Here is a 25,035-nt window from a genome sequence, read left to right as displayed (position 1 = left end):
AAAAAAATAAAATAAAAAATAAAATAAAAAAAACAGGTAGTATCTAACAGGTAATATCTAACAGGTAATATCTAACAAGTAATATCTAACAGGTAATATCTAACAGGTAATATCTAACAGGTAATATCTAACAGGTAGTATCTAACAGGTAGTATCTAACAGGTAATATCTAACAAGTAATATCTAACAGGTAGTATCTAACAGGTAATATCTAACAATTTCACAACAAATACCTAATTACACACAAATCTAAGTAAAGGAATTAAGAATATATAGATATATGGACGAGCAATGTCAGAGCGGCAATGACCAGTAAATACATATGAGATGAGTAATGCAAGATATGTAAACATTATTAAAGTGGCATTATTTGAAGTGATCCATTTATTAAAGTGGCCAATGATTTGGATCTGTATGTGGGCAGCAGCCCCTCCGATGACTGTTTATCAGTCTGAGATAGAAGCTGTACCTGTACTGACCTCACCTTCTGGATGATAGCGGGGTGAACAGGCAGTGGCTCGCTCAGGTGGTTGTTGTCCTTGATAATCTTTTTGACCTTCCCGTGACATCGGGTGCTGTAGGTATCCTGGAGGGAAGGTAGTTTTCCCCCTGTGATGCGTTGTGCAGACCGCACCACCCTCTGGAGAGCCCTGCGGTTGTGGGTGTGCAGTTGCCGTATCAGGTGGTGATACAGCCGGACAGGATGCTCTGAATTGTGCATCTATAAAAGTTTGAGGGTTTTAGGTGATAAGCCAAATTTCTTCAGCCTCCTGAGGTTGAAGAGGTGCGGTTGCGCCTTCTTCACCACACTGTCTGTGTGGGTGGACCATTTCAGTTTGTCAGTGATATGGACGCCGAGGAACGTTCTACCTTCTCCAATGGTGTCCCAGCGATGTGGATGGGAGGGTGCTCCCTCTGCTGTTTCTTGAACAGTTTAATGTTAGGTGTTACTGAGGCGGCAGGTAGCCTAGTGGTTAGAGTGTTGGACTTGTAACCGAAAGCTTGCAAGATTGAATCCCTGAGCTGACAAGGTACAAATCTGTTGTTCTACCCCTGAACAAGGCAGTTAACCCACTGTTCCTAGGCTGTCATTGAAAATAAGAATTTGTTCTTTTAACTGACTTGCCTAGTAAAATAAAACTGAGAATGCTTGCAGTCACAAAATATGTCTATTAAGTGTTGCAAAATATCAAAAACCTGCCTTCTTGAATCAACTACAGCCAAGGTAGGTTGAAAATTGTGTTAGTTTGTATTCTGAGTAAACTTTCCCTTTTAAGAGGGTGTAGTGTGTGGTTGAAACAAGGACTCTTACCCTCAGATGGACAAAGAGGTTTGAAGTTGTTTTTGCTCAGCATCCAACTTGCTGTTCGCAACGGTTGCAAAAGGCTTTGAATTACTCTACAGTATTTTTCAGGTATCGTAAAAGGAATTGCCGCTTTCAACCTTTTCAGTGGCATGTTGAAAGAATCATACAGTAGTTGAGAATTGCAACTTATTTATACTTATCTGTTCAGAATATAATTAGTTTGACTTGATTATGTACACCTGGGGCAATGGACATATAGGACAAGGGAATGTTCAGATAGAAATGTATTGTGTAGATCACATATGACTGTCAGATAGATTGAAATAGTATAGGAGATGGTGCGTGCTCTATCCCTTTCATTTCTACCTTCAACATGCAGTTCCAGATACATTCCTGACATTAGTTTAAAGCAGCCAATCCAATAGCTTCAGGAAAGAAGTCCCTTCCTGAGATCTGTAATCAAACATTTAAAAAAGTAGTTACTTTCTGAGATCTGAATTGAAATAGTTTTTAAAAAGTAGTTACTTTCTGAGATCTGAATTGAAATAGTTTTTAAAAAGTAGTACTTTTTGGGATATGTATTCAAATATTTGTAGTCACTTCCAGAGTAACTATTAGTTCCCAGAGAAAATAGGTACTTTCCACAAAGCCTAGTTAAAACTATAGTTATCCCAGGTCTTCTATCCATACAAAGAATCGATTATCTCTTCCTCTGAGCGAGTGAGCCCAGCTTTAGAGATAACAAATGAAACGATGACAATCCAGCCATTGTGGTTTCATCAGCTGTGATAGTCTCAGCTGGATTTTGAGCTCTCAACATGGAAAACAATGCTACAGAATTGAAAGAAGAGGACTTTTCCATGGTCACAGACGGACAAAATCACTCTGTGCTTTATGCTGCTGTTGTAATCAGTCGGCACACATTTGAATGGTATCTGCGATGCTCATTGGATGTTTTAGGAGAAAGTCTCAGCATTTATAATTATTTTTTACCAGAAAGGTAAATTCCAGACCTTTCTTAAACAATGCCACAAAACCAGTTATTGTTTATAGCCATGTCATGAAAAATAATTACATTTGGGTATGTCTATTTAGGTGGAAATTAAAATGTTGCCCAAACATTGGTGGAAGCACTTTTGGCAGCCATTACTGCTGTGAATCATTGTGAATAAGCAAAGTTTCACCAGCCATATCAGGAATATGCAAAATTATGCATTTTGCATCATCATGATGTGGCCGGTCTGTGACAGCATGGGAAGCACCATTGAGGTTCTCTACATTTTAAAGTAGTACAATGTATTCTTCTTCTTTGGTTGATTGCACCCAACTCGTAGCAATCCCCACCCAGTTGAACACTTTAAAATGGTGGAAGCCCTCAATGGCAATGTCCATGCTAAAATGATGAGGCTTCTATCTCCATGACAACAGACACAACTCTGATATAAAGTTGTTGTTTTTTCAACGTGCATCCATTTTATATCAGTGCATTGGTAACAACCTAGCCATGAAGAAACTTCTATTCAATCAACAACAAAAAATTGCCTCATGTAGAAAATTAACAATTCAATGTTGACCAAATTCGACACGCTCTGATGGACCACCCTACAAAAGAATCCTTACTTCGTGGGCTTATTTTCATGGACCGCCTCTTCCTCTCTGGTAAAGCCAACTACGCAGTAACCTACTCACCTTTGAAAAAGATTACAGAGAGATTGAAAATCCTGAAAACAGCCGTTAAATTGTACAACCACCTAAAAGAAAGCGATTCCCAAACCTTCCATAACAAAGCCATCACCTACAGAGAGATGAACCTGGAGAAGAATCCCCTAAGCATTCTGGTCCTGGGGCGCTGTCCACCAACACAAACAGACCCCACAGAGCCCCAGGACAGCAACACAAGTAGATCCAACCAAATCACGAGAAAAAAAAGATAATTACTTGACACATTGGAAAGAATTAACAAAAACAAACGAGCAAACTAGAATGCTATTTGGCCCTAAACAGAGAGTACACAGTGGCAGAATACCTGACCACCGTGACTGACCCAAACTTAAGGAAAGCTTTGACTATGTACAGATACAGTGACCATAGGCTTGCTATTGAGAAAGCCCCCATTCTCTAGAAGACAGGCTATGTGCACACTGTCCACAAAGAATTTGAAGACAAACCCAATTTTGATACTCCCATATCTACTGGTTGAAATACCACAGTGTGCCATCACAGCAACAAGAATTGTGACCTGTTGCCACAAGAAAAGGGCAACCAGTGAAGAACAAACACCATTGTAAATACAAGGCATGTTTATTTATTTCCCATTTTATACTTTAACTATTTGCACATCGTTACAACACTGTATATGGACATAATATGACATTTTGAATGTCTTTATTCTTTTGGAACTTCTGTGAGTGTAATGTTTCCTGTTAATTTTTATTGTTTATTTCACTTTTGTTAATTATCTATTTCACTTGCTTGTTAACATGTGTTTCCCATGCCAATAAAGCCCATTGAATTGAAATTGAATTGAGGATAAGTAAAACTAAAACGGTCGATTCGTGTCTTGACCGTAAAAATAGGACTTCCACCAGCCGCCCCTCCTACAAACGTCAATCAAAACCCTTATCAACAAACGAGAGAATATTCCACCTATGGCAAGCCCTCCAGGAATCCCAGCCTATCACAACCGTACTTCACCGCTTCCAACAAGAAATGCCACTCCTTCACGAACATGGCGTTTCACTAGTGGACTGTACACGGGCTTTTCGAGATCAAATTGAGGTTTAAACGGTGTGACGAGAGACAGACCTCGTTGCAACCTGAACGTGAGTATGACAGATATATTTGGCGCATTGACAGTGGTGTCATTCGCTCTGTAAATTTATTAGCGCGAGATTGCCAGTTATCGCAGGCGTCTCTTGATATCGATAAGAAAACGAACCTTGACGTTGCAAATGGCAACGCTAGATAGCTTAGCTCGCATTAGCTAGCTGGCGATGAATCGGAAACAGTGCTTTAGCTGGCAACATTAACACGTGTTTTTGTCACACAACATTGATAGTGGGAAGTTTTAGCTAGGTGCATTGCATTCTTGTTTTTCCATGGCAGAATCTGCAGACACTACCATTGACTCCCAGTTATCTAGATGGCATGTGAAACAATAAGCTCCGTATGCACACTAAAACCGGAAGTCACTATAAAAGCATCATGACATGTGGGCTGTCGTTCATCGCCTCTCTCTCTCTCCCATAGAAGACACCGTAAGTACAGGTCAAATCAGTGCAAGGAAATCCAAGGATAAGCATACGCAAAAAGTGAGTACATTAAATCTATTATACATCTGTCCGCAACGAATAGTTCTGCTTCTGACGTAGGCTCTTGTTGTGAATGGGCTGGCTATATAAGTTCATGACGTCTTTCCGTATGTGCACAGTAGTTTGCACCAGTTGCTTATTGGACCGCATTCTTACACCATGTATACATGTATAGTAAATGGATCATACACGTTGGGTTTGGTTCCTGTACCTGTTCAGCTGAAACTGTCAGAAAGACATCCGTCTCTACCTCTTTCCCACGGACCTATAGCTAGGGTATGAAATCACTGCTATATACCAATACTGTAATCATTTATCTTTCCCTTTTACAGATCTCTTCCCCACACAGATCTACCCAGCCATTTGTGACTACAGTAACTAGCCTCCTCAAAAACTACATCTCCCAGCGTACCCTGCAGTGAGTCCATCTGGGCGTGCGTGGTCATCCCCTCAGACTGGCAGAGCAGGCTGACATAGCGGGGCCAGTGGGTGACATTGTCCTCCAGCCGACGTTGGGGATCGAGGGGACAGCCGACGTTGGGGATCGAGGGGACAGCCGACGTTGGGGATCGAGGGGACATTCGGAGGGTGAAGGCGCTGCCTATGCTCGTCTGGTGTGTGTGTGAGACTCGGAGCATGGTGAGAGGCTGCGCTGGTTGCCATGGAGCTACAGGATAAGAAGCAGGTGAGTTTCCTAGCGCCCAGCGACGTCAGCTGGCTCCCTGAAGTGGGCTGTTTGTGAAACAGAGACTCCTTGGGGTGTGTGTGTGTTTGTGTTGACTGATCCCCGCAGACTGCTCTTGCAAGGTTTTTTTTGTTTTAAGTTGGCCAATAAATGTAGGCTATTCATGACAGACATTGAAACCGTCTTTGGTCTGGTGTCTCAAAAGAGGAACTGGACTGTCAGCTCGTTATCATGAGCCTGTACTGTAAAGCAGTGAGTTGAAGGTTGACAAGTGTCAGCAACCACACTATCCGCTCTCCTTCTCAGCCTCCTCCCTTTCTGTCACCCCGCTTTGCTGTGGATAATTTTTCTCCGCTCATACAGGAGTGATAAAGGCCTAGAGTATATCGGTTCAAATAATATGAATTGAATTGTGATTTGTCAGCTAGTTCTGCAGCACCCTCGGTACCATTACTTCCCACGACTATGAATATACATGGGTTCTAACTTTTTACTTTACAATTGTACAATTTATTTTCCCTGCATATGAAAACCGAACACAAGATGATTCACACGGTGAACCTAGCTGTGAGGATTTTCCTACGATATTCACAACATATTGAGCAATTATAGTCTGTAAAATGACTTTATCAAGCCAGCTGCAGATGAAACAAAGTAAATTCTCTCTTCCCTCTTTCCCTAGTTTTAGCTTGAGGCTAAAACTGTCTAGCTGGCTAGATTTAGGATATTTACTAGCCAATACCAGTGACAAACTTGGGTATGTTATCAACATATGGTAATACACAAACAATCTAGCTCACTTATTTTGCCAGCTAGAAAAAAAGGCCACAAATGAATTCCGAAACGGAGGAAGCTAATGTTAGCTGAGGCCTCGTCAACAAGAAGCAGAGGAAGCTAACGTTAGCTGATGCCTTGTCAACAAGAAGCAGAGGAAGCTAACGTTAGCTGATGCCTTGTCAACAAGAAGCAGAGGAAGCTAACGTTAGCTGATGCCTCTTCAACAAGAAGCAGAGGAAGCTAACGTTAGCTGAGGCCTCGTCAACAAGAAGCAGAGGAAGCTAACGTTAGCTGATGCCTCTTCAACAAGAAGCAGAGGAAGCTAACGTTAGCTGATGCCTCTTCAACAAGAAGCAGAGGAAGCTAACGTTAGCTGATGCCTCTTCAACAAGAAGCAGAGGAAGCTAACGTTAGCTGATGCCTCTTCAACAAGAAGCAGAGGAAGCTAACGTTAGCTGATGCCTCTTCAACAAGAAGCAGAGGAATTCAATGTTAGCTGATGCCTCTTCAACAAGAAGCAGAGGAAGCTAACGTTAGCTGAGGCCTCGTCAACAAGAAGCAGAGGAAGCTAACGTTAGCTGATGCCTCTTCAACAAGAAGCAGAGGAAGCTATAACGTTAGCTGATGCCTCTTCAACAAGAAGCAGAGGAAGCTATAACGTTAGCTGATGCCTCGTCAACAAGAAGCAGAGGAAGCTAACGTTAGCTGATGCCTTGTCAACAAGAAGCAGAGGAAGCTAACGTTAGCTGATGCCTCTTCAACAAGAAGCAGAGGAAGCTAACGTTAGCTGATGCCTCTTCAACAAGAAGCAGAGGAATTCAATGTTAGCTGATGCCTCTTCAACAAGAAGCAGAGGAAGCTAACGTTAGCTGAGGCCTCGTCAACAAGAAGCAGAGGAAGCTAACGTTAGCTGATGCCTCTTCAACAAGAAGCAGAGGAAGCTATAACGTTAGCTGATGCCTCTTCAACAAGAAGCAGAGGAAGCTATAACGTTAGCTGATGCCTCTTCAACAAGAAGCAGAGGAAGCTATAACGTTAGCTGATGCCTCTTCAACAAGAAGCAGAGGAAGCTATAACGTTAGCTGATGCCTCTTCAACAAGAAGCAGAGGAAGCTATAACGTTAGCTGATGCCTCTTCAACAAGAAGCAGAGGAAGCTATAACGTTAGCTGATGCCTCTTCAACAAGAAGCAGAGGAAGCTATAACGTTAGCTGATGCCTCTTCAACAAGAAGCAGAGGAAGCTAACGTTAGCTGATGCCTCTTCAACAAGAAGCAACTGTGACAACATGGAACCTAAGATTTATTTTTAATAAAAACTTTCCCATTGAACAAAATCCACAGTCCACTCCTCCAAAGAAAGCCTGTCTCCAGGACTTCTCCAAAATGACCCCCAGATCCACAATCAGATCCATGACCAAAGCATTGCATTTCAATTTAGCCTACAGGCAGGCTCTATTGAAAACTCGCCTGGCACCACAGACCCCATCCATCGAGCACTCCACACACACAGAGCCCAAGTGCAGACAGTAGAGGTCGACCGATTAATCGGAATGGCCGATTAATTAGGGCCGATTTCAAGTTTCAATGACAATCGGAAATCGGTATTTTCTAGGCAAGTCAGTTAAGAACACATTCTTAGTTTCAATGACTGCCTAGGAATGGTGGGTTAACTGCCTCATTCAGGGGCAGAACAACAGATTTTCACCTTGTCAGCTCGGTAGGTCCAATCTTGCAACCTTACAGTTAACTAGTCCAACGCAATAACGACCTGTCTCTCTCTCGTTGCACTCCACAAGGAGACTGCCTGTTACGCGAATGCAGTAAGCCAAGGTAAGTTGCTAGCTAGCATTAAACTTATCTTTAAAAAAATAATCAATCATAATCACTAGTTAACTACACATGGTTGATATTACTAGATATTATCTAGCGTGTCCTGCGTTTCATATAATCTGACTAAGCATACAAGTATCAAAGTATCTGACTGAGCAGTGGTAGGCAGAAGCAGGCGCGTAAACATTCATTCAAACAGCACTTTTGTGTGTTTTGCCAGCAGCTCTTCGTTGTGCGTCAAGCATTGCGCTGTTCAAGCCTATCAACTCCCGAGATGAGGCTGGTGTAACCGAAGTGAAATGGCTAGCGAGTGTCGTGTCTTTACTATCATTAACTGAAGACTTATAGTTTTTATCAAAGATTCTCTGTAATTAGTTACTGCGTGATCAACTAATTAATCATGTAACTAATTAACTAGGAAGTCTGGGCACCAAGGAAAAATATTCTGATTACAAAGTTATCATTTCCTAAAACAACTTTTCAGATATTTTATCTTCAAATTAATGAATTATTTACTGTACCTCACGTTAGTCTCATTTCAAACGTCGTAAATTGTTGGTTATCTGCACAAAGCCAGTCTTCACAATGAGTCATCCATACATCAATTGTCTTAAATCATTTATTTTTTACTAACTAAGTAATTCACAGAAATGCATAAACAAACAAACATGGTAAATGTGGTTACATGAAATTGATAGGAGAATGTGCCCTAGTGGGCTGAACCGGCAGGGTGGCTTGTTTGACAACAGGGGGAGTGGGGGTCGACTAAGAAGTCACTACAAAGTGACTGTAACAATTGAAATGCTAATCCTTACACATGAACGCTCACTCAGTCGGGAACAATTGCAATCAATATATATATTCACGCTCAGTGTGTTGTCTTGATCACTGGTGAAAAGTACATTTATTTTGTAGAATTGTCCGTCTCTCTCGGTTGTGGTTAGAGGGGATTGTTCAGAGTGACATTCGTTATAGAATGAATGTTTCGGTGGTTGTCGTTCTTCGCGTTCAATGATGCTGAATTCCTAGCTGCAGACTAGTAATCAATATCAAAGACTTGTTCTTATTCTGTCGGTATCGATAGTCTAAGAGTTTAACCACGTGGTATGGTTAAAAAGATTCAGCGATGGCATACACCTTTAGCCATCTCGTAATTGAGGTAAGCTTGGTCTGGTGATAATTTCTCAAAGTTGGGTTTTATTTGGAATGGCAGGAAAGGGCTGTCCCAGGATGTCTGACCCTAACTGGGATCAGGGGTGGTCCTCTGATTTTAGTTCAAATCCAATTTCCTTTTTGAGTTTTCCTTCATTAAACAGTCCAAAATCACATTGTAAAATTGTGTAAACAGTGTCATACTCATTCATCTTATACAACAATTAGATGTAAACCTTATATCTGGGGCTATTATATAAACAGCGTTATGGTAATGTGGCCACACCGTCTCCCATGAGCTTCCCAAGTTGTGACAAACTGACCAGTTCATAGCTGGATTCTTCACCGATCTTTTACACTTTCTCCGGAACATGAAATTTGTTCGTACCTCAAGTTCTGTGAGGTGGAACGATTTCCTTTGTCTCCATGAAAACTACTCTCTATAACTGTGTGTCCATGAGGTTTTCTCAGGAATTTACGACCTCTGACCACAGCAGCCTAGTTGAAGGAGGTAAAGGGGGAGGCAGGGAGAGGGGTATGGGCTTGCTATATCCAAAAAGGCCAACGTCATGACATACCCCCCACCCCCCTGGTGGTTTGGATGTTTTTTGTCCTGCAAGTTACAAATCAAAATAAAATCATGAACACGTGATGTCCTGTTTGTAGATCATCGTTGCAGTCCCCTCTGGTGGTTGAACTTGGTAGGCTTCTCTGAAAGCGGAGCCGTCCACCACAAGGATGGCAGTTGATGTCGGGTTGGTGATCGCCGTTGCGGTCCCTTCTAGTGATGTACCTTGGTAGGTTCCCTGGAAGCTGCAAAGTACCCCAGGGAGGGTCAGGCTGTCCTGGTTGGTGATTGCCTTGCTTTCCCCCCACCTCTGGTGGTTTACCTTGGTAGGCTCCCTGACAGCGGGGCATGCCGCCACAAGGATGGGCCGTGGGTGTCCGGATTTGGGGTCGCCGTTCCGGACCCGTCATCTGGTCGTCGTTCAGACTGGAAGATCTGGGCAGTAACTTAGGCACATGTTAACAACGCACACACAGTCATGAAATATATATAATTACATTCATTCCCCAATGAGCGGCGTTGTGGCACTAAGTGATGGTTGTATGGGGACTTTGTTTATGGCTCTATCACTTCCTAAGTGTCAAAGGAACTGAACCGAAAAGGAAAGGAAGTATAAACAAAAGATATACAAAATATAGTTCTCACACAAAAATTATCTAATTGGACTGTATTTTATATACGTCCAATGTTCTGGCAAAATTGCTATCATGGCATTGTCTCTAATGCCATATCTAGGGTTTTCCTACTTGGTGTGTTGCTTAGCCTAAGTTGATAACTATATGATAAGTTTACAGCTGGAAGGCACTAGTTTTGGCAGTCTACAGGGATGACCTATGGACTTCTGGGAAGAAAACTGGTGAGTGCTGTAGAGTCAAAGGCCTAGAAGTAAATGTTCAACTTTATTTGCTAAGGCTGGTATTTTGCTTGGACCCTTAAGTGATCCTAGCATAAATCCTAATTAGATGTTCTGTTGTTCATGTGCGTTTATGCTTACACAAGCGCGCATGTCTAGGGAAGAAAACCAAGCATCCTGGCAGATTATAACTTGTTCAGAATGAGTCTGACGTAGTCAGGTAATTTTAGGTCAATGCCTGGAGGTCAGTCAGAATTGATGTCGAGGGAGTCTGTAGTAGTTTTTACTACAAGGTATGAAGTCTCTTTCATAGCTATGTTATCCACATAGAAGCTAACCTCACGACGGAAGTACTCTTTAAGTATTGGACCAGTCGTACGTGGTGTGATCGTGGTTAATGATTCTAATAATTTTCCTCTTCAATGGAGGATTCTATTTATTAGTGACGTGTGTGTTAACCATTGGAAGAGTGCACTGGAGATTCGCTTCCCCGTGTTGCACTCTGGGTGACTCCTATGTTGCTATTGTCAAGGGTAATTTGATTGGTTAGGTTTCTAACCTTCTTACTGATCGTAGCTAGACTGACTGTCGCTGGTATTGGTACTGGTGCTCAAAGGGACCAGTTATCCTACTGATTTATTCTGAAATATACTACCGGAACACATGATTGGAGCATTTTACTAGTTGTATTGCAGTTGAACCTACACATGGCAAGGAATGATTATTGTTGCCATTTGTTTTGGAGCTGGACAAGTCCACTGGACTTCCTTTACGACCAGTGTGGTACACCTCAGTACTATCTTAGATGTGTTCTAGGGGCCTGTCTGCTCCTCACTGTTCTCATAGGGGAGTTTACAACTAGATTTCATTTATGTTCTAGCGGCCTCGTACGGTGTTGTCCTTAGTCTCAACCCCCCCACCGGCCTCGATGAGGCTCATCATGGGTCTGGGCTACTATTCCTCCCCCCTTGGTGTCTCGGGAACCCACACCAGCGGGTGGTGTTGGTGTCTGAGGCGCAAACGAAAAGGTTGCCACGTTATGAGAATGGCTGTAACCTTTCAACCAAATATCCTGGTGTTTGTGCTTCAAAATGCTCAGTGGCTGTAGAGGCATGTCCGTCACCACCGCATCTGCATGTGGCAACCTCTTCAGTACCTGCGAACTGAGACGAGGATATCGGTCTGTGATATCGCAAAGTGTTTCACCAGTGGGAGTCATCGGGTCAATTGCTGGACTGACGCCATTAGTGACATTGTAAGGGGTGACAGTCCCCAACAAAGTGGAAGGTGTATCATCGGAATCAGAGTATACTCTGCACATCAATGTTTTTCTTGCTGAGACAGACAAAGTGCTTGCGGAAGTGTCCGAAGGGCAAGAGAAGTTCATCTCAACTACCGTATTGCACGACTGCAAGGAGGAGGGAAGTTGCGTATTCACAGAGACAGCTGGCTCGAAATCATGAAAAGAATGGTCAATCAGGTTGACTGATGGAATGTGTAGAGATATCGTAATATCTCCTTGGATCGGATTCTGCACAAGAGGTTTCTAAACGTCTTTCCCAAGGGGTGCTTTCGACAGATACCCCTCGTGAATGACTGCGTGGCAGCTAGCATTAGGGGAAGACAGTGTGGTCGGTGGAGAAGGCACTGTAGCCTGTGACCATACCTGGTTGGTTTTCCAATCCATCAATGGGATTAACCAATCCATCAAGTCTGCTCCAAGTAGCAGGGGTACAGTTTCGAAGCTGGTAACATACACAGGGTGAACGAGCGATACGTCCTTGAAGTGTAGTTTCAGCATGACTCTCACTGTGAGAGGCGAGGTAGTCTGAGTGACCCCTCGAAGTGCAGTGTCACATCGTTCCACTTTTAACCATCGTTTAGTTGACTTCAAAGCCCCTTTTAAGATCATCAAACAATGTTTGAGAGATGAGTGATATTGTCGCACCCGAATCAATTAGCGCATGACAAGTTAAGCAGTCCTCCAGGACTGTTTCCAGGTATGGGCGTTTAGATTTGTGTTTAGTGGACATATTCCCCACAAAGTGGAGTGGTCGTTCGCAACAACGTGATGTGCCATTTCTGTTCAAGGTGGAAGCAGATGGACTTTTCCGATTTGGAGTGGGCTTGGCTTTAACGAAGAGTTTGACTTTTTTCTTTGCAAACCTTTGTATCAGAATCTATAGACAAAGCCCGGGGGCTTGTTTCTTGATCAAGCGGGCCCTGGATATGGTCTCGAATGAGAGCGGGAGAAATTTGAATTTTAACGTCCTTGCTATGGGTGTTAATTCCTGCGGACCTGGTGTCCGGTAATTCCCCGTCTAGTCCTTATGACTTATCTTTTACCCTTTTCTCAAATGTTTCTCGCTTTAGTTCTTCACGTAGTGGAACTTCTGGAGAACATTGGTCTACGTTTTGATCGTCCTTCAGCCCTTTGTTACCCTTGTGCTCTGACCCTTTGTGTGGTTTGGGTACAGGAACGTAGTGAACAGGTCGATTGTAGCGGTAGTCATGTTGATGGCGACGTACTTCAGTTATTTTGACCGCTGAGGTTATTGTATTCATGGTAGAAACTGTTGTTGTGCTTCATCTCTCAACGCTCCAATACCTGATAATGCACCCTCTAACTGGAGTGAGTGCTCCTGGTCAAACTTCAAAACCAAGTGGTCAGGGCTCTTAGCGTTGTGAACTTTTGCCACTTTAAACAATGCTACCTAATATAATGTTTACATACCCTACATTATTCATCTCATATGTATATGTATATACTGTACTCTATATAATCTACTGCATCTTTATGTAATACATATGTCACTAGCCACTTTGAACTATGCCACTTTGTTTACATACTCATCTCATATGTATATACTGCACTCAATACCATCTACTGTATCTTGCCTATGCCGCTCTGTACCATCACTCACTCATATCTTTATGTACATATTCTTTATCCCCTTACACTTGTGTCTATAAGGTAGTAGTTTTGGAATTGTTAGCTAGATTACTTGTTGGTTATTACTGCATTTTCGGAACTAGAAGCACAAGCATTTCGCTACACTCTCATTAACATCTGCTAACCATGTTTATGTGACAAATAACATTTGATTTGATGCCTCAAGCTGTGCTTGCAAGCTCTCTGAGTTGTAAGATAGGCAAGCCAACGTGGGCGGCAGGGCCCAAGTAGGTAATGAAGGTAGGATACATGTTCGACAGGAACATTTGTTTAAAAGGTAACAAGTCTTCTATGCCTGTTTCAGTGAGTAGGCCAAAGTAAGCTGAACGAAGCCTATGATAGTAAGCCTGTGGGTGTTTGTTCTAAGCTTGTTTGACGGTGTTAGCCAGTGAGCTATTGTGTTTGCGAGTCACAGAACCACTGAATTCTAAATTCAGAGCTGTGGCAAGTTTAGCGTAGTCATTTAGCACGTGTTGCTGTTGAAGACGAATGAACCTTGTCACGTGTTTATTCGATGTTCGCTTCAACAGGTAAACCCTGTCAGAACCCGTATTGTTCGGGTAGCCCTCCAACGTGTCCTCCATGTCAGCTAGGAACGTCTCAGTATCGTTTGGCTGACCTGGAACGGGGTCAAAGGTGGGGAAATTCTTGATGAGTTTATCAAGGTATTCCGTGCCAAGCGGGCGGAGAGGGTTGGCTTCATCCTGTGGAGAGATTGGGGCCGAAAGGCCAAGAGGATGGGGCCAAGCCTTGTTGTTGTTGGCCAAGAGGCGCCATATTACTCAGTGCCGAGAGGAGAAGAGGAGGCCAAGTGGAGAAGACTGAGGGACACATGAGGGAGGCAAAGTCTGAAATCTATCGTCTTTAGTCCTGTGAGTACAGGGCTCCGGTTGCTCACGCTGGACTTCCTCCAGATGGTACCTAAGGGTGGTATTCTGCTGCATTGCAGAGTCCACTTGAGCGCTTAGAGTACTGATTTTGGACACGTGAGTGTCACACTTGCTCCTTTCGGTCTCAAACACGTTTTCGCCGCATTGATGGTCCCCAAGAACGCATTGGGCCTCCATTCTTAAATGGAGGAAATTGGGATCCACCCTTGACTCTTCCTACAGCTGGACGCCCAGCCAAACTGAGCAATCAAGGGAGAAGAGGATCTGAGCTTGAGAGGATCTGCAAAGAAGAATGGGAGAAACTCTCCAAATATAGGTGTTCCAAGCTTTGTAGTGTCATACCCAAGAAGATTCGAGGCTGTAAGCGCTTTCAAAGGTGCTTCGACAAAGTACTGTGTGAAGGGTCTGAATACTTGTGTAAATGTGATATTTTTTCCCCCATATTTTTTTCATAAATTTGCAAACATTTTTAAAAACCTGTTTGCTTTGACATTATGGGGTATTCTGGGTAGATTAATGAGGGGGGAACTAATCAATTTTAGAATAAGGCTGTAATGTAAAAAGTAAAGGTCTGACTCCTTCCCGACTGCACCGTCCGTACCTGATGAAGCCCAGATCATAACCTGTCTCTGCAGCTGGCTGCTTGTGATGCGTTGTTGGTATGGACAGCATCCACTTTGAAAAGCAAAGTTTTGCTGAAGCATCTCCTTCCGTTGTTGATAACCATGGAAGTTCTCACAGATGAAATGAGCCCCGCAGATTGATGAGTGGATGGCCAATTCGTCCACCTCATTCTCACAAATGATTCCTACTTTTACGAAGTTTTCCATTTGCGTAACCAGAGTTATACTCGCGTTTGCATAGCAAGTGCTGCTACTCCCTGCTACCACACAAAGGTTTGGTCCCTACCCCCCTTGTTTTAAGGGTCTGGGGGTTGTTATGTATAAGGACTAAGCTCAGTTCAGGTGACTTTTTAAAAGGACTTCCTACTCCAAAATGAAGGAAAAATATATACTTCCACCTCCCAGATATTGTTAAATGATTTGTTAAAATTATTTTCACATATAGCCTATGCATGGTCCATATTATAAGGTATACTATTAGCAATACGCATTATTACCTGTTACCCAGCTAATGCAGCATAGTGGCTATAAATAAATAGTCTGAAGCATAGGGTTGCCTCTGCATTTACCCTGTTGGGCTAATCATTAGCTAGATCCCAAATGTGATATTTTAACTAGTTAGCATTCTATTGATGAATTTTAAGTCCCCAAAAACTTGCATAGACACTGAATATAATGTAGGCCTGTCTTGTTTGGGTAACTTGGGGCCACTCCACCACCTGGGGTAACACGCCCCCTGTCTGTACTTCTCACAGAAACCACTTCATGGCAGTTTTTCCCCCAACACTTTCACTGGTGACCACTACTCTTGCTCAACTGAAAGTGTTTTGTGGTCGGGTGGCATTTTACCCCATGTTACCCAACAATTTACCCATGTTACATTTAACCCCACTTTCCCCTATGCAGTCACAGGGAATAGCAGTGGTAACTTGCTTAACCATGCCACTGCTAAAAACTCTTGGTTTAAAATGTTGCAGTTTGCGCATATTTAGGAGTTAAAAGTAGGAATGGAAAGCTGGGCTCCTCTTTTTAACGAAGGCCATTAATTTCTGTTTTCCCTGCAATTGCGAGAATTGTTATGCATTGACTTCTTGTCAGAATTTCATGTTTCCCTCCCTATAGCACTCGTAACTTGTTCCACAAGGAATATTTATGTGGCATAAAACGCACAAGCCGACTAGGTAAACAGATCATTCTGACAACCATCAAGAGTAGAATAGTTTTTCTTTTCATTACTTGTTTTGTTTGCAGATGAAAAGTGGACTGTAAATTTGTCGTGGCGCACCACCAAACACCACTAAACAACTGCTGCGGAAACACTGCAAAGCAAAACCCTCAATACAGTTTCTCTTCTCCTTTCCACCCATGCACTCTTTCTTTCAGCTTTCATATGCCTCCACTCTTACACTCTCCTGTATCATCTAGCCAGACATTGCAGAGGCACATTCAGTCAGAGCTCGTCCAGCTGGCACTGGGCTGTGGCTGAGCTCGACCAAGATTCAGTGTAGGGCAGAGAGCGACGAGACCGGCTAGCCAAGCATTAGGATGCTGAAGTGGTGTCAACCAGGCTCTGACCCCCGGGTGTGTTTTGTGTGTGTCCATGTCTAGAGGATTTTTTTTGCTTCTTGACTCTGGAGAATTGTCCGTTTTATTTATAGCTGTGTGGGATGTGGAGCTTGAAAACAAAGCTGAGCTGAAATTAGGTGTCTGTAGAGTGTGGGAAAAGATTGGGTTCCCACTGACATTAGGTATGACTGTTCCTCTGCAGCTGGCTTCCATTGTAACCCTAACCCACTGACATTAGGTATGACTGTTCCTCTGCAGCTGGCTTCCATTGTAACCCTAACCCACTGACATTAGGTATGACTGTTCCTCTGCAGCTGGCTTCCCTTCTGTTGTGCATAACTATACTGGAAAAAATATATAAACGCAACAATTTCAAAGATGTTACAGTACAAGGAAATCAGTCAATTTAAATGCATTCATTAGGCCCTAATCTATGGATTTCACATGACTGGTCAAACATGCATCCGTTGGTCACGGATACCTTAAAAAAAAGGAAAACCAGTCCATATCTGGTGTGACCACCATTTGCCTCATGCAGTGCGACACACTGTGTAGGAGATGTTGATTGTGGCCTGTGGAATGTTGTCCCACTCCTCTTCAATGGCTGTGCGAAGTTGCTGGATATTAGCGGTATTTGGAACATGCTGTTGTACCCATCGATCCAGAGCATCCCAAACATGCTCAGTGGGTGACATGTCTAAGTATGCAGGCCATGGAAGAACTGGGACATTTTCATATTTCAGGAATTGTGTACAGATCCTTGCGACATGGGTCTGTGCATTATCATGCTGAAACATGAGGTGATGGCGGTGGATGAATGGCATGACAATGGACCTCAGGATCTCGTCACGGTATCTCTATGCATTCAAATTGCCATCGATAAAAATGTAATTGTGTTCGTTGTCTGTAGCTTATGCCTTCCCATTCCATAACCCCACTGCCACCATGGGGCACTCAGTTCACAACGTTGACATCAGAAAACTGCTCACCCACACAACGCTGTACACGTGGTCTGCGGTTGTGAGGCCGGTTGGACATACTGCCAAATTCTCTTAAATGACGTTTGAGGATTATGGTAGAGAAATGATCTTGCAACAGCTCTGGTGGGCATTCCTGCAGTCAGCATGCAAATTGCAAGCTCCCTCAACTTGAGACATCTGTGGCGTTGTGTGATAAAACTGCACCTTTTAGAGTGACCTTTGCACCTGTGTAATTATCATTCTTTTTAATCAACTTCTTGATATGCCACACTTGTCAGGTGGATGGATTTTTCTTGGCAAAGGAGAAATGCTCATTAACAGGGATGTAAACACATTTTTGCACAAAATTTGAGCGGAATAAGCTTTTTGTGCGTATGGAGAATTTCTGGTATCTTTTATTTCAGCTCATGAACATGGAACCAACATTTGTGTTTTTATATTTTTGTTCCGTGTAGAGGAATGATTACATTTATAGCATAACAATATCTGCTAGAGGTCGACCGATTTATGATTTTTCAACGCCGATACCGATTATTGGAGGACCAAAAAAGCCGATACCGACTATCATATCAAATCATAGACTTAATTATAGTATAATAACACACAGAAATACGAGCCTTAGGTCATTAACATGGTCAAATCCGGAAACGATCATTTCGATTTAAAATAAAGTTTTCTTTCAGTGAAACACGGAACCGTTAAGTATGTTATGGAACGGGTGTCAACCCGAAGTATTGCTGTTCCATTGCACAACCTTCAAAGTTATGTCATAATAAGGTAAAATTCGGTCTTTGATCGGGAAGAAATGGTCTTCACACAGTTCGCAACGAGCCAGGCGGCCCAAACTGCTGCATATACCCTGACTCTGTTGCACAGAAGATAAGAGAAGTGACACAGTATCCCTACTTAATATTGCCTGCTCACAGGAATTTATTTTAACTAACTATGCACGTTTAAAAAATATATACTTGTGCATTGATTTTAAGAAAGGCATTGATGTTTAGGTACATTGGTGCAACGATTGTGCTTTTTTTTGCAAATGCGCTTTTGTTAAATCATTAACCGTTTGGCGAAGTTGAAGTAGGCTATGATTCGACGCTAAATTAACAGGCACCGCATTGATTATATTTAGAACACAGGACAAGCTAGTTAACTACACATGGTTGATATTACTAGTTTAACTAGTGATTATGTTAAGATAAGTTTAATGCTAGCTAGCAACTTACCTTGGCTCTTTGCAGCCACAAGGCCCTTTAGATGCTGCACTCGCCTAACAGGTGGTCAGACTGGCATGCAGTCTCCTCGTGGATTGCAATGTAATCGGCGTCCAAAAATGCCGATTACAGATTGTTATGAAAACTTGAAATCGGCCGACCTCTAATCTCTGCTCATTTAAAACCATATCCTATTGGCTTCAGTTAGTTTAGAGTGACGATAATTATACTGTACAGTTCAGTTTAGCTGTGCATAGGACCAAGGCAAAGCAGCTAGCAAGGTACTGCTCTGTTTCAGCGGTCATGGGCAGCCAAGCTGGCCAAGGTGCTTTTTGTACCATAAATGTCCATGAATTTGTGACCTTTTGAAATATTTGAATCATTCTTGACTGTAATGTGATTTGTGCATTCTAACTATATATGTGTGTGTGTGTGTGTGTGTGTGTGTGTGTCAGGAGGAGGGGGGAGCGGGGACCTTGGGCTTGTCCACTGGTCAGGCTCTGGGAACACTGAGGGACCAGCTCACCACCCTGCTTGACCAGCACCAGACCACTGGCCGTGGCAAACAACCCACTGCACAGGTAGATACCACCTCACATACATACATACACACATACTGACGCACACACACTTTGTTGTAGAGCGTAATGAGCTGTTTTGTTTGTTGATGTTATTTTAGGAGCAGTGGGTGAAAAGCTTCCTTCACCATGGCAACCGCCACTCCTGTCTCCATTGGCCGGGAGCCGCCCTCACACTGCTGGTGGTGGTGGGACTTCTCTGTTGTTATGGCGACCAGCCGCACGGCAGGTGTGTTTGACTGTGGAGCTGGGACAATTGACAGAACATTATCGACACAGACCATACCGATATCGTTTGTTGATATCGTTCATTACGATAAGTAACCTATACTAGAGAAATGTGAAATAAGTTTGCTAATATGGGTGATCGTTAATGGGACAATTGACTATAACCATCAAACTAGAAGTAGTAGTTTAAAGGATCATTTGAATAAACGGTGGTGCACATTAATGTTATTAACTTGCCGTTCTATTTATTGTTGTGGTATCAAATCAGGCAATTGGACCAACTTTTTTTGATTGTGGGTGTTATTTATACTGGGCCTCTGTAAATTGTGGGTATTGTGGGCTTAGACCGGAACGTGTGTGGGTATTGTTTAGACTGGGACTTGTGTGGGTATTGTTTAGACTGGGACTTGTGTGGGTATTTTTTAGACTGGGACTTGTGTGGGTATTGTTTAGACTGGGACTTGTGTGGGTATTGTTTAGACTGGGACTTGTGTGGGTATTGTTTAGACTGGGACTTGTGTGGGTATTGTTTAGACTGGAGCTTCAAACCAAATGTTCCTATCAGAGCTACCTCGCTGTAAAATAAGGTTGAAACACAGGAAGCCCCAACAGTGTGAATACTATCATATCTCTCCTCTCCTCTCTCTGTAGTTCTGGGATAGAGTTGGTGAACGCTGCAGCCCTCCTCATGCTCTTCACGCTGAGCTTCATGCTGATTGGTCGGCAGCAGAGGCTGAGGAGAACTGAGATGGTGCACCGGCTCAACAGCATCATCAATCAGCTCAACGGTGAGAGAAAGGGGGGGGTGGCGCAAGGAGGAGAGGAGATGGGATTAGAGTTGACAGTTGGACATTTAAATGGAGGGGAAAAGTTAAGAAATAAACACTTGTACTTGAGGTTGACAAGTTTCCACCATTCTCGTTTAGTGATCCTATCTTTTAATTTCCCCTTCCACCCTCTCTCTCCCGCCTCCAGGCTACCTGTCGGGCTGGGCAGATTTGGGTGAGGGGATGAGGTGGTCTCCTTCCCTTTACCCTGACCTGTACACCCCCTCCTCCCCCTCCTGGTCGCTCCACTGGACCTACCGCGACTCCAACCTGGTCAACCTGCCTGTGTCCCTACTGGTGGAGGGAGACGTCATAGCACTACGGCCAGGACAGGAGACATTCTCTTCTCTCAGAGGCATCAATGTACGGCGAGAGGGATGAAGAGTGAGAGGGAAAGAGGGGGGTAGAGAGAGGGAGGGAGGCGTAGATGGTGAAGGTGAGAGGGAAAGAGGGGGGTGTAGAAGGTAAAGGCGAGAGAGGAGGTGGATACTGCTTATGTGGATGTCTCACCTGTATCTCCCTTCTCCAGGATGACGATCATATAGTTCTGGAGCCAGGGGACATGTTCCCACCTCGTTCCCCCCCTCCCTCCCCCCGGGGGGACCGGAAGAGGGGTCCCCAGAGCCCCCAGCAGCACCGCCTCTTCAGGGTGGTCCGCACGCCCATCCTCGACAGCGTCAGGTGGGCAATGCATCCTCTTGAGGCTAAACAGTCTGACAAACTTTGATTTTGAGGTGAACGGGTTTGAGGTAATAATTCACCTCGAGCTAGTTTGATATCCAACAATTCTTGGTCCAAGAATTCAACTCGAGGAGAAAGTTTGCGCAAATCATGAATGATCATCTAGAGTCAAAGGAAACCTGAAATTGTGACGTCTCAGTGTGTCATTTTGAAGCAGTTTAAAGATGCAGGGCAGGTTTCCCAGACCCACATTAAGTCTAATACTGTTCTGAACTGCATGTTTGTTGTTGTTGTCCAGGATGAGGCTCAAACCGTCTCATGATGTCATCTAAAATGACTGACACCCCTGGCTGAATCCACCTCTGTGCTTTACAGGAACAGTCTGGACCTGGCTCTGTCTCGACCAATCACAGCCCTGGATAACGAGAGGTTCACCGTTCAGTCCATCATGGCCAAGTTCGCCTGCCCTATTGTACTGGTGAGAAAAGCAGAGACAGAAACACAGTTTCTTAATTAAAGCTACTTGCCGTTGTCCCTCATGTTATCCCTCTCTCCTCCTATAGATGACGTTCTTGGTTGTGAATACAGTGCGTTATTTCTTTGACGCCCCTAGCCTCACTCCTGGACGCTTCAACTTCATCCAGCTGCAGGTATGGAGACTCCCTCTTCCTGGCTGTGCCCCTTCTCCCTATTTATAGCAGGATGGGCGATCCTGTGGGGACAGAATCTCTTCAAACCTATAAAATATTCCTATTGTAATAAGTGTTGTGTTCCAGCTGATGGGAGTGCTGCCCATCCTTCCCCTGCTGTTTCCTGTCATGTGGGTGCTGGTCAACACCTATGGCGAGGCTAGCGTCCTGGCTGAGTCCAGCAGAGCTTCTCCTACTGGCTTGGTGAGAAACACATACACAAGCGCCATGAGAGACACAGAGAGATGCCTCCTGTGTGGTTTAACTAGCCTCTTCTCTCGCCCCAGCTTGCTAAGTTCTCCGAGGACACTTTAAGCAGCTACACTGAAGTGGTGTCCTCCCAGGTATAACTTCTCCAAGTCCTATCCCTGCCCCCCCCACTCCCACGTTCCTGTCCTCACGCTGCCCGCCCTCGCCCCTTCACCCACCACTGTGAAACCCTGTAGCTCACACACACCCGCCTCACGCATCTTCTTTTGTTGTTTGAGTTTGGGACTCCAATCATCTATTTGGTTTTGCATTGTGTATCCCTAATGTGATTGATTTTCTTCAGCTGGCATGATGAGATCTTTTGTCTCTTTGGCATTTCTATTGGTTCTCTCTGTCAACCAATCAGTCTTTCTCCAATCATCCCTAATGGAAGGGCAAATTTGACTCTTCTAGTTTGGGCAATTTTTCATCATACCATTTCTTCAGCTAATCACGTAACCCTTTGACTCCCCCACAAACCCCAGTACTCACCGCCCCCCCTCACCTCTACGTTACTGACACGTTGGCCTGGTCCAGAACTAACCCCCTCCCTGCTATAGGGCTTGGTTCTGGATCGGCCTTTCCCATGAGCCTGCCACTTCTGTCCTCTAGCTTGCAATGCATGATGGGGAAAATCTGCCTCACTAGCTGTGTACTTCAACTCTCAAACGACTTCCTTTCCTTGTGTCCTTTACTCAAAAGCCTTCCTTGATGAAAATGTATCTGGAAAGGGTCAGAAGGACCTGGGAGAAATATAATTTCTTAAGAAAAGGACTTAAGGAAAGGAAGCATCTGAGAGTATTGGGTCATAGTTCCTGATTGCATCGCCTGGACTGTAGTCAGACTGAAGACTTCTAAAATGACGTCTACAAATACTGTGTTTACTCACATTTAGGTTTCAACCATTTTGGGAAAGATGAAGGTGTTCCAGATGTTTTCTTTTCCACTTTGCCACTAGTAATATACCGTGCCTTCAGAAAGTATTCAGACCCCTTGACTTATTCCACATTTTGTTGTGTTACAGCCTGAATTCAAAATGGATGAAATAAAGTGAAAACATGTTTGCTCATTTATTCACACCACTGAGTCAGTACATATTAGAATCACCTTTGGAAGAGATTACAGCTGTGAGTCTTTCTGGTTAAGTCTCTAAGAAGAGCTTTGCACCCCTGGACTGTATAATTGCACATGATTCTTTTTGAAATTCTTCAAGCTCTGTCAAGTTGGTTGTTGATCATTGCCAGACAGCCATTTCCAAGTTGATTTAAGTCAGAACTGTAACTCGGCCACACAGGAACATTGAACGTCGTCTTGGTAAGCAACTCCAGTGTAGATTTGGCCTTGTGTTTTAGGTTATTGTCCTGCTGAAAGGACATTTGTCTCCCAGTGTCTGTTGGAAAGTAGACTGAACCAGGTTTTCCTTTAGGATTTTGCCTGTCCTCCATTCTGTTTTATTTTTATCACCAATCCTTAATGATTACAAGTATACCCATGACATGATGCAGCCACCACGATGTTTGGTAACATGGAGCATTGTACTCAGTAATGTGTTGGATTAGTCGCAAGCATAATGCTTTGTATTAATTACTTTGCCATATTTCATGCAGTTTTACTTCAGGGTCTTTTTTGCAAACAGGATGCATGTTTTGGAATATGTTTCATTCTGTACAGGCTTCCTTCTTTTCACTCTGTCATTTAGGTTAGTATTGTGGAGTAACTACAATGTTGATCCATCCTCAGTGTTGTCCTATCACAGCCATTAAACTCTAACTGTTTTAAGGTCAACATTGGCCTTGTGTTGAAATCCATGAGCGGTTTCCTTCCTCTCCAGCAACTGAGTTAGGAAGGATGCCTGTATCTTTGTAGTGACTGGGTGTATTGATGCACCACCCAAAGTGTAATTAACTTCACCATGCTCAATGGGGTATTCATATCTACCAATTGGTGCTCTTCTTTGCGAGGCATTAGAAAACCTACCCAGTCTTTGTGGTTGAATCTGTGTTTGAAATTCACTGCTCAACTGAAGGACTTTACACACACGTGTGGGTTACAGGGATGAGGGAGTCATTCAAAGATCATGTTCAACACTTATTGTACACACGAGTCATTTTTTAAATGAATTGGTAAACAATTCTTAAAACATTAATTCCATTTTTACATTATGGGGTATTGTTTGTAGGCCAGTGACACAATCTCAATGTAATACATTTTGAATTCAGGCTGTAACACAACAAAATGTGGAATAAGTCAAGGGGTTTGAATACTTATTGAAGGCTCTGTAGCCCACTATACTGTAGATTATATTGCCTGCAAAATTGAGTCAACTATGTATCAACTTTATATATTTTTTTAGTGGGTGAAAATGCTATGTAGCCTAAATGTGTGTGTGTGTGTGTGCAGGAGATGCTGCGGTGTGTGTGGAGACACCTGCTGGGCGTGCTGAAGGGAGAATCACAGACACTCTGCTATACTTCCAGCCTGCTACACACACTTGGCTCTGTCACTGTAAGTGTGTGTGCATTTGTGCTTTTGTGTGTGTGAGTGTGCATTTGTGTGTAACTCGCTCTCTTTCTCTCTCCAGGTGTTGTGTTGTGTGGATAAACGGGGTGTATTATCCTGGCCTAACCCCAGTCCAGAGACGGTGCTGTTCTTTAGTGGTCGCGTGGAGCCGCCTCACAACGACAGTCAAGAAGACCTGCGAGACGACCTCTCTGTCAACTCCGAGGACCGGGACGAGGTGGGTGGGTGGGTGAGTGGGTGTGTGGCTGGGTGGGTGTGGCTGGGTGGGTGTGTGGCTGGGTGTGTGGCTGGCTGGGTGGTATGTGTGGCTTGGGTGTGTGGCTGGGTGGGTGGGTGTGTGGCTGGGGTGGGTGTGTGGGTGGGTGGGTGGGTGTGGGTGGGTGGGTGTGTGGCTGGGTGTGTGGCTGGCTGGGTGGTATGTGTGGCTGGGTGGGTGTGTGGCTTGGTATGTGGGTGTGTGGCTGGGTGGGTGTGTGGCTGGGTGGGTGGTATGTCGTATCTTCCTATATACCGGTATGGATGTATTTACTTCACTTTTTCTAACAGTATTTCAA

The 25,035-nt window shown here is 43.8% G+C and overlaps 1 protein-coding gene across 8 annotated transcripts in view; it reads left to right on the top strand.

The window, feature by feature from the left end:
* Positions 1 to 3,629: 3,629 nt before the first annotated feature.
* LOC118374302 (transmembrane protein 94-like) overlaps positions 3,630 to 25,035 on the top strand; it is a 55,630-nt gene continuing 34,224 nt past the window's right edge. For 7 of the 8 annotated variants that reach the window (XR_008089645.1, XR_008089651.1, XR_008089644.1 and 4 more), the window contains exons 1-14: positions 3,630 to 4,128; positions 4,556 to 4,617; positions 4,950 to 5,302; positions 19,165 to 19,290; positions 19,389 to 19,516; positions 20,167 to 20,303; positions 20,491 to 20,705; positions 20,872 to 21,023; positions 21,399 to 21,501; positions 21,587 to 21,673; positions 21,800 to 21,916; positions 22,000 to 22,056; positions 24,362 to 24,466; positions 24,543 to 24,698. Coding sequence is in view for 2 of the 8 variants with exons in the window: in XM_035760680.2 (XP_035616573.1) it covers positions 5,279 to 5,302; positions 19,165 to 19,290; positions 19,389 to 19,516; positions 20,167 to 20,303; positions 20,491 to 20,705; positions 20,872 to 21,023; positions 21,399 to 21,501; positions 21,587 to 21,673; positions 21,800 to 21,916; positions 22,000 to 22,056; positions 24,362 to 24,466; positions 24,543 to 24,698 (1,407 nt within the window). In the remaining 6 variants the exon portion in view is untranslated. The remainder of the gene's footprint in view (positions 4,129 to 4,555; positions 4,618 to 4,949; positions 5,303 to 19,164; positions 19,291 to 19,388; positions 19,517 to 20,166; positions 20,304 to 20,490; positions 20,706 to 20,871; positions 21,024 to 21,398; positions 21,502 to 21,586; positions 21,674 to 21,799; positions 21,917 to 21,999; positions 22,057 to 24,361; positions 24,467 to 24,542; positions 24,699 to 25,035) is intronic. The other variant, XM_035760681.2, reaches the window with a different exon arrangement.

Source organism: Oncorhynchus keta, chromosome 3 (genome assembly GCF_023373465.1).
Source record: "Oncorhynchus keta strain PuntledgeMale-10-30-2019 chromosome 3, Oket_V2, whole genome shotgun sequence".
Taxonomy (NCBI): Eukaryota; Metazoa; Chordata; class Actinopteri; order Salmoniformes; family Salmonidae; genus Oncorhynchus; species Oncorhynchus keta.
This window is presented reverse-complemented; position numbering and strand designations above follow the sequence as displayed.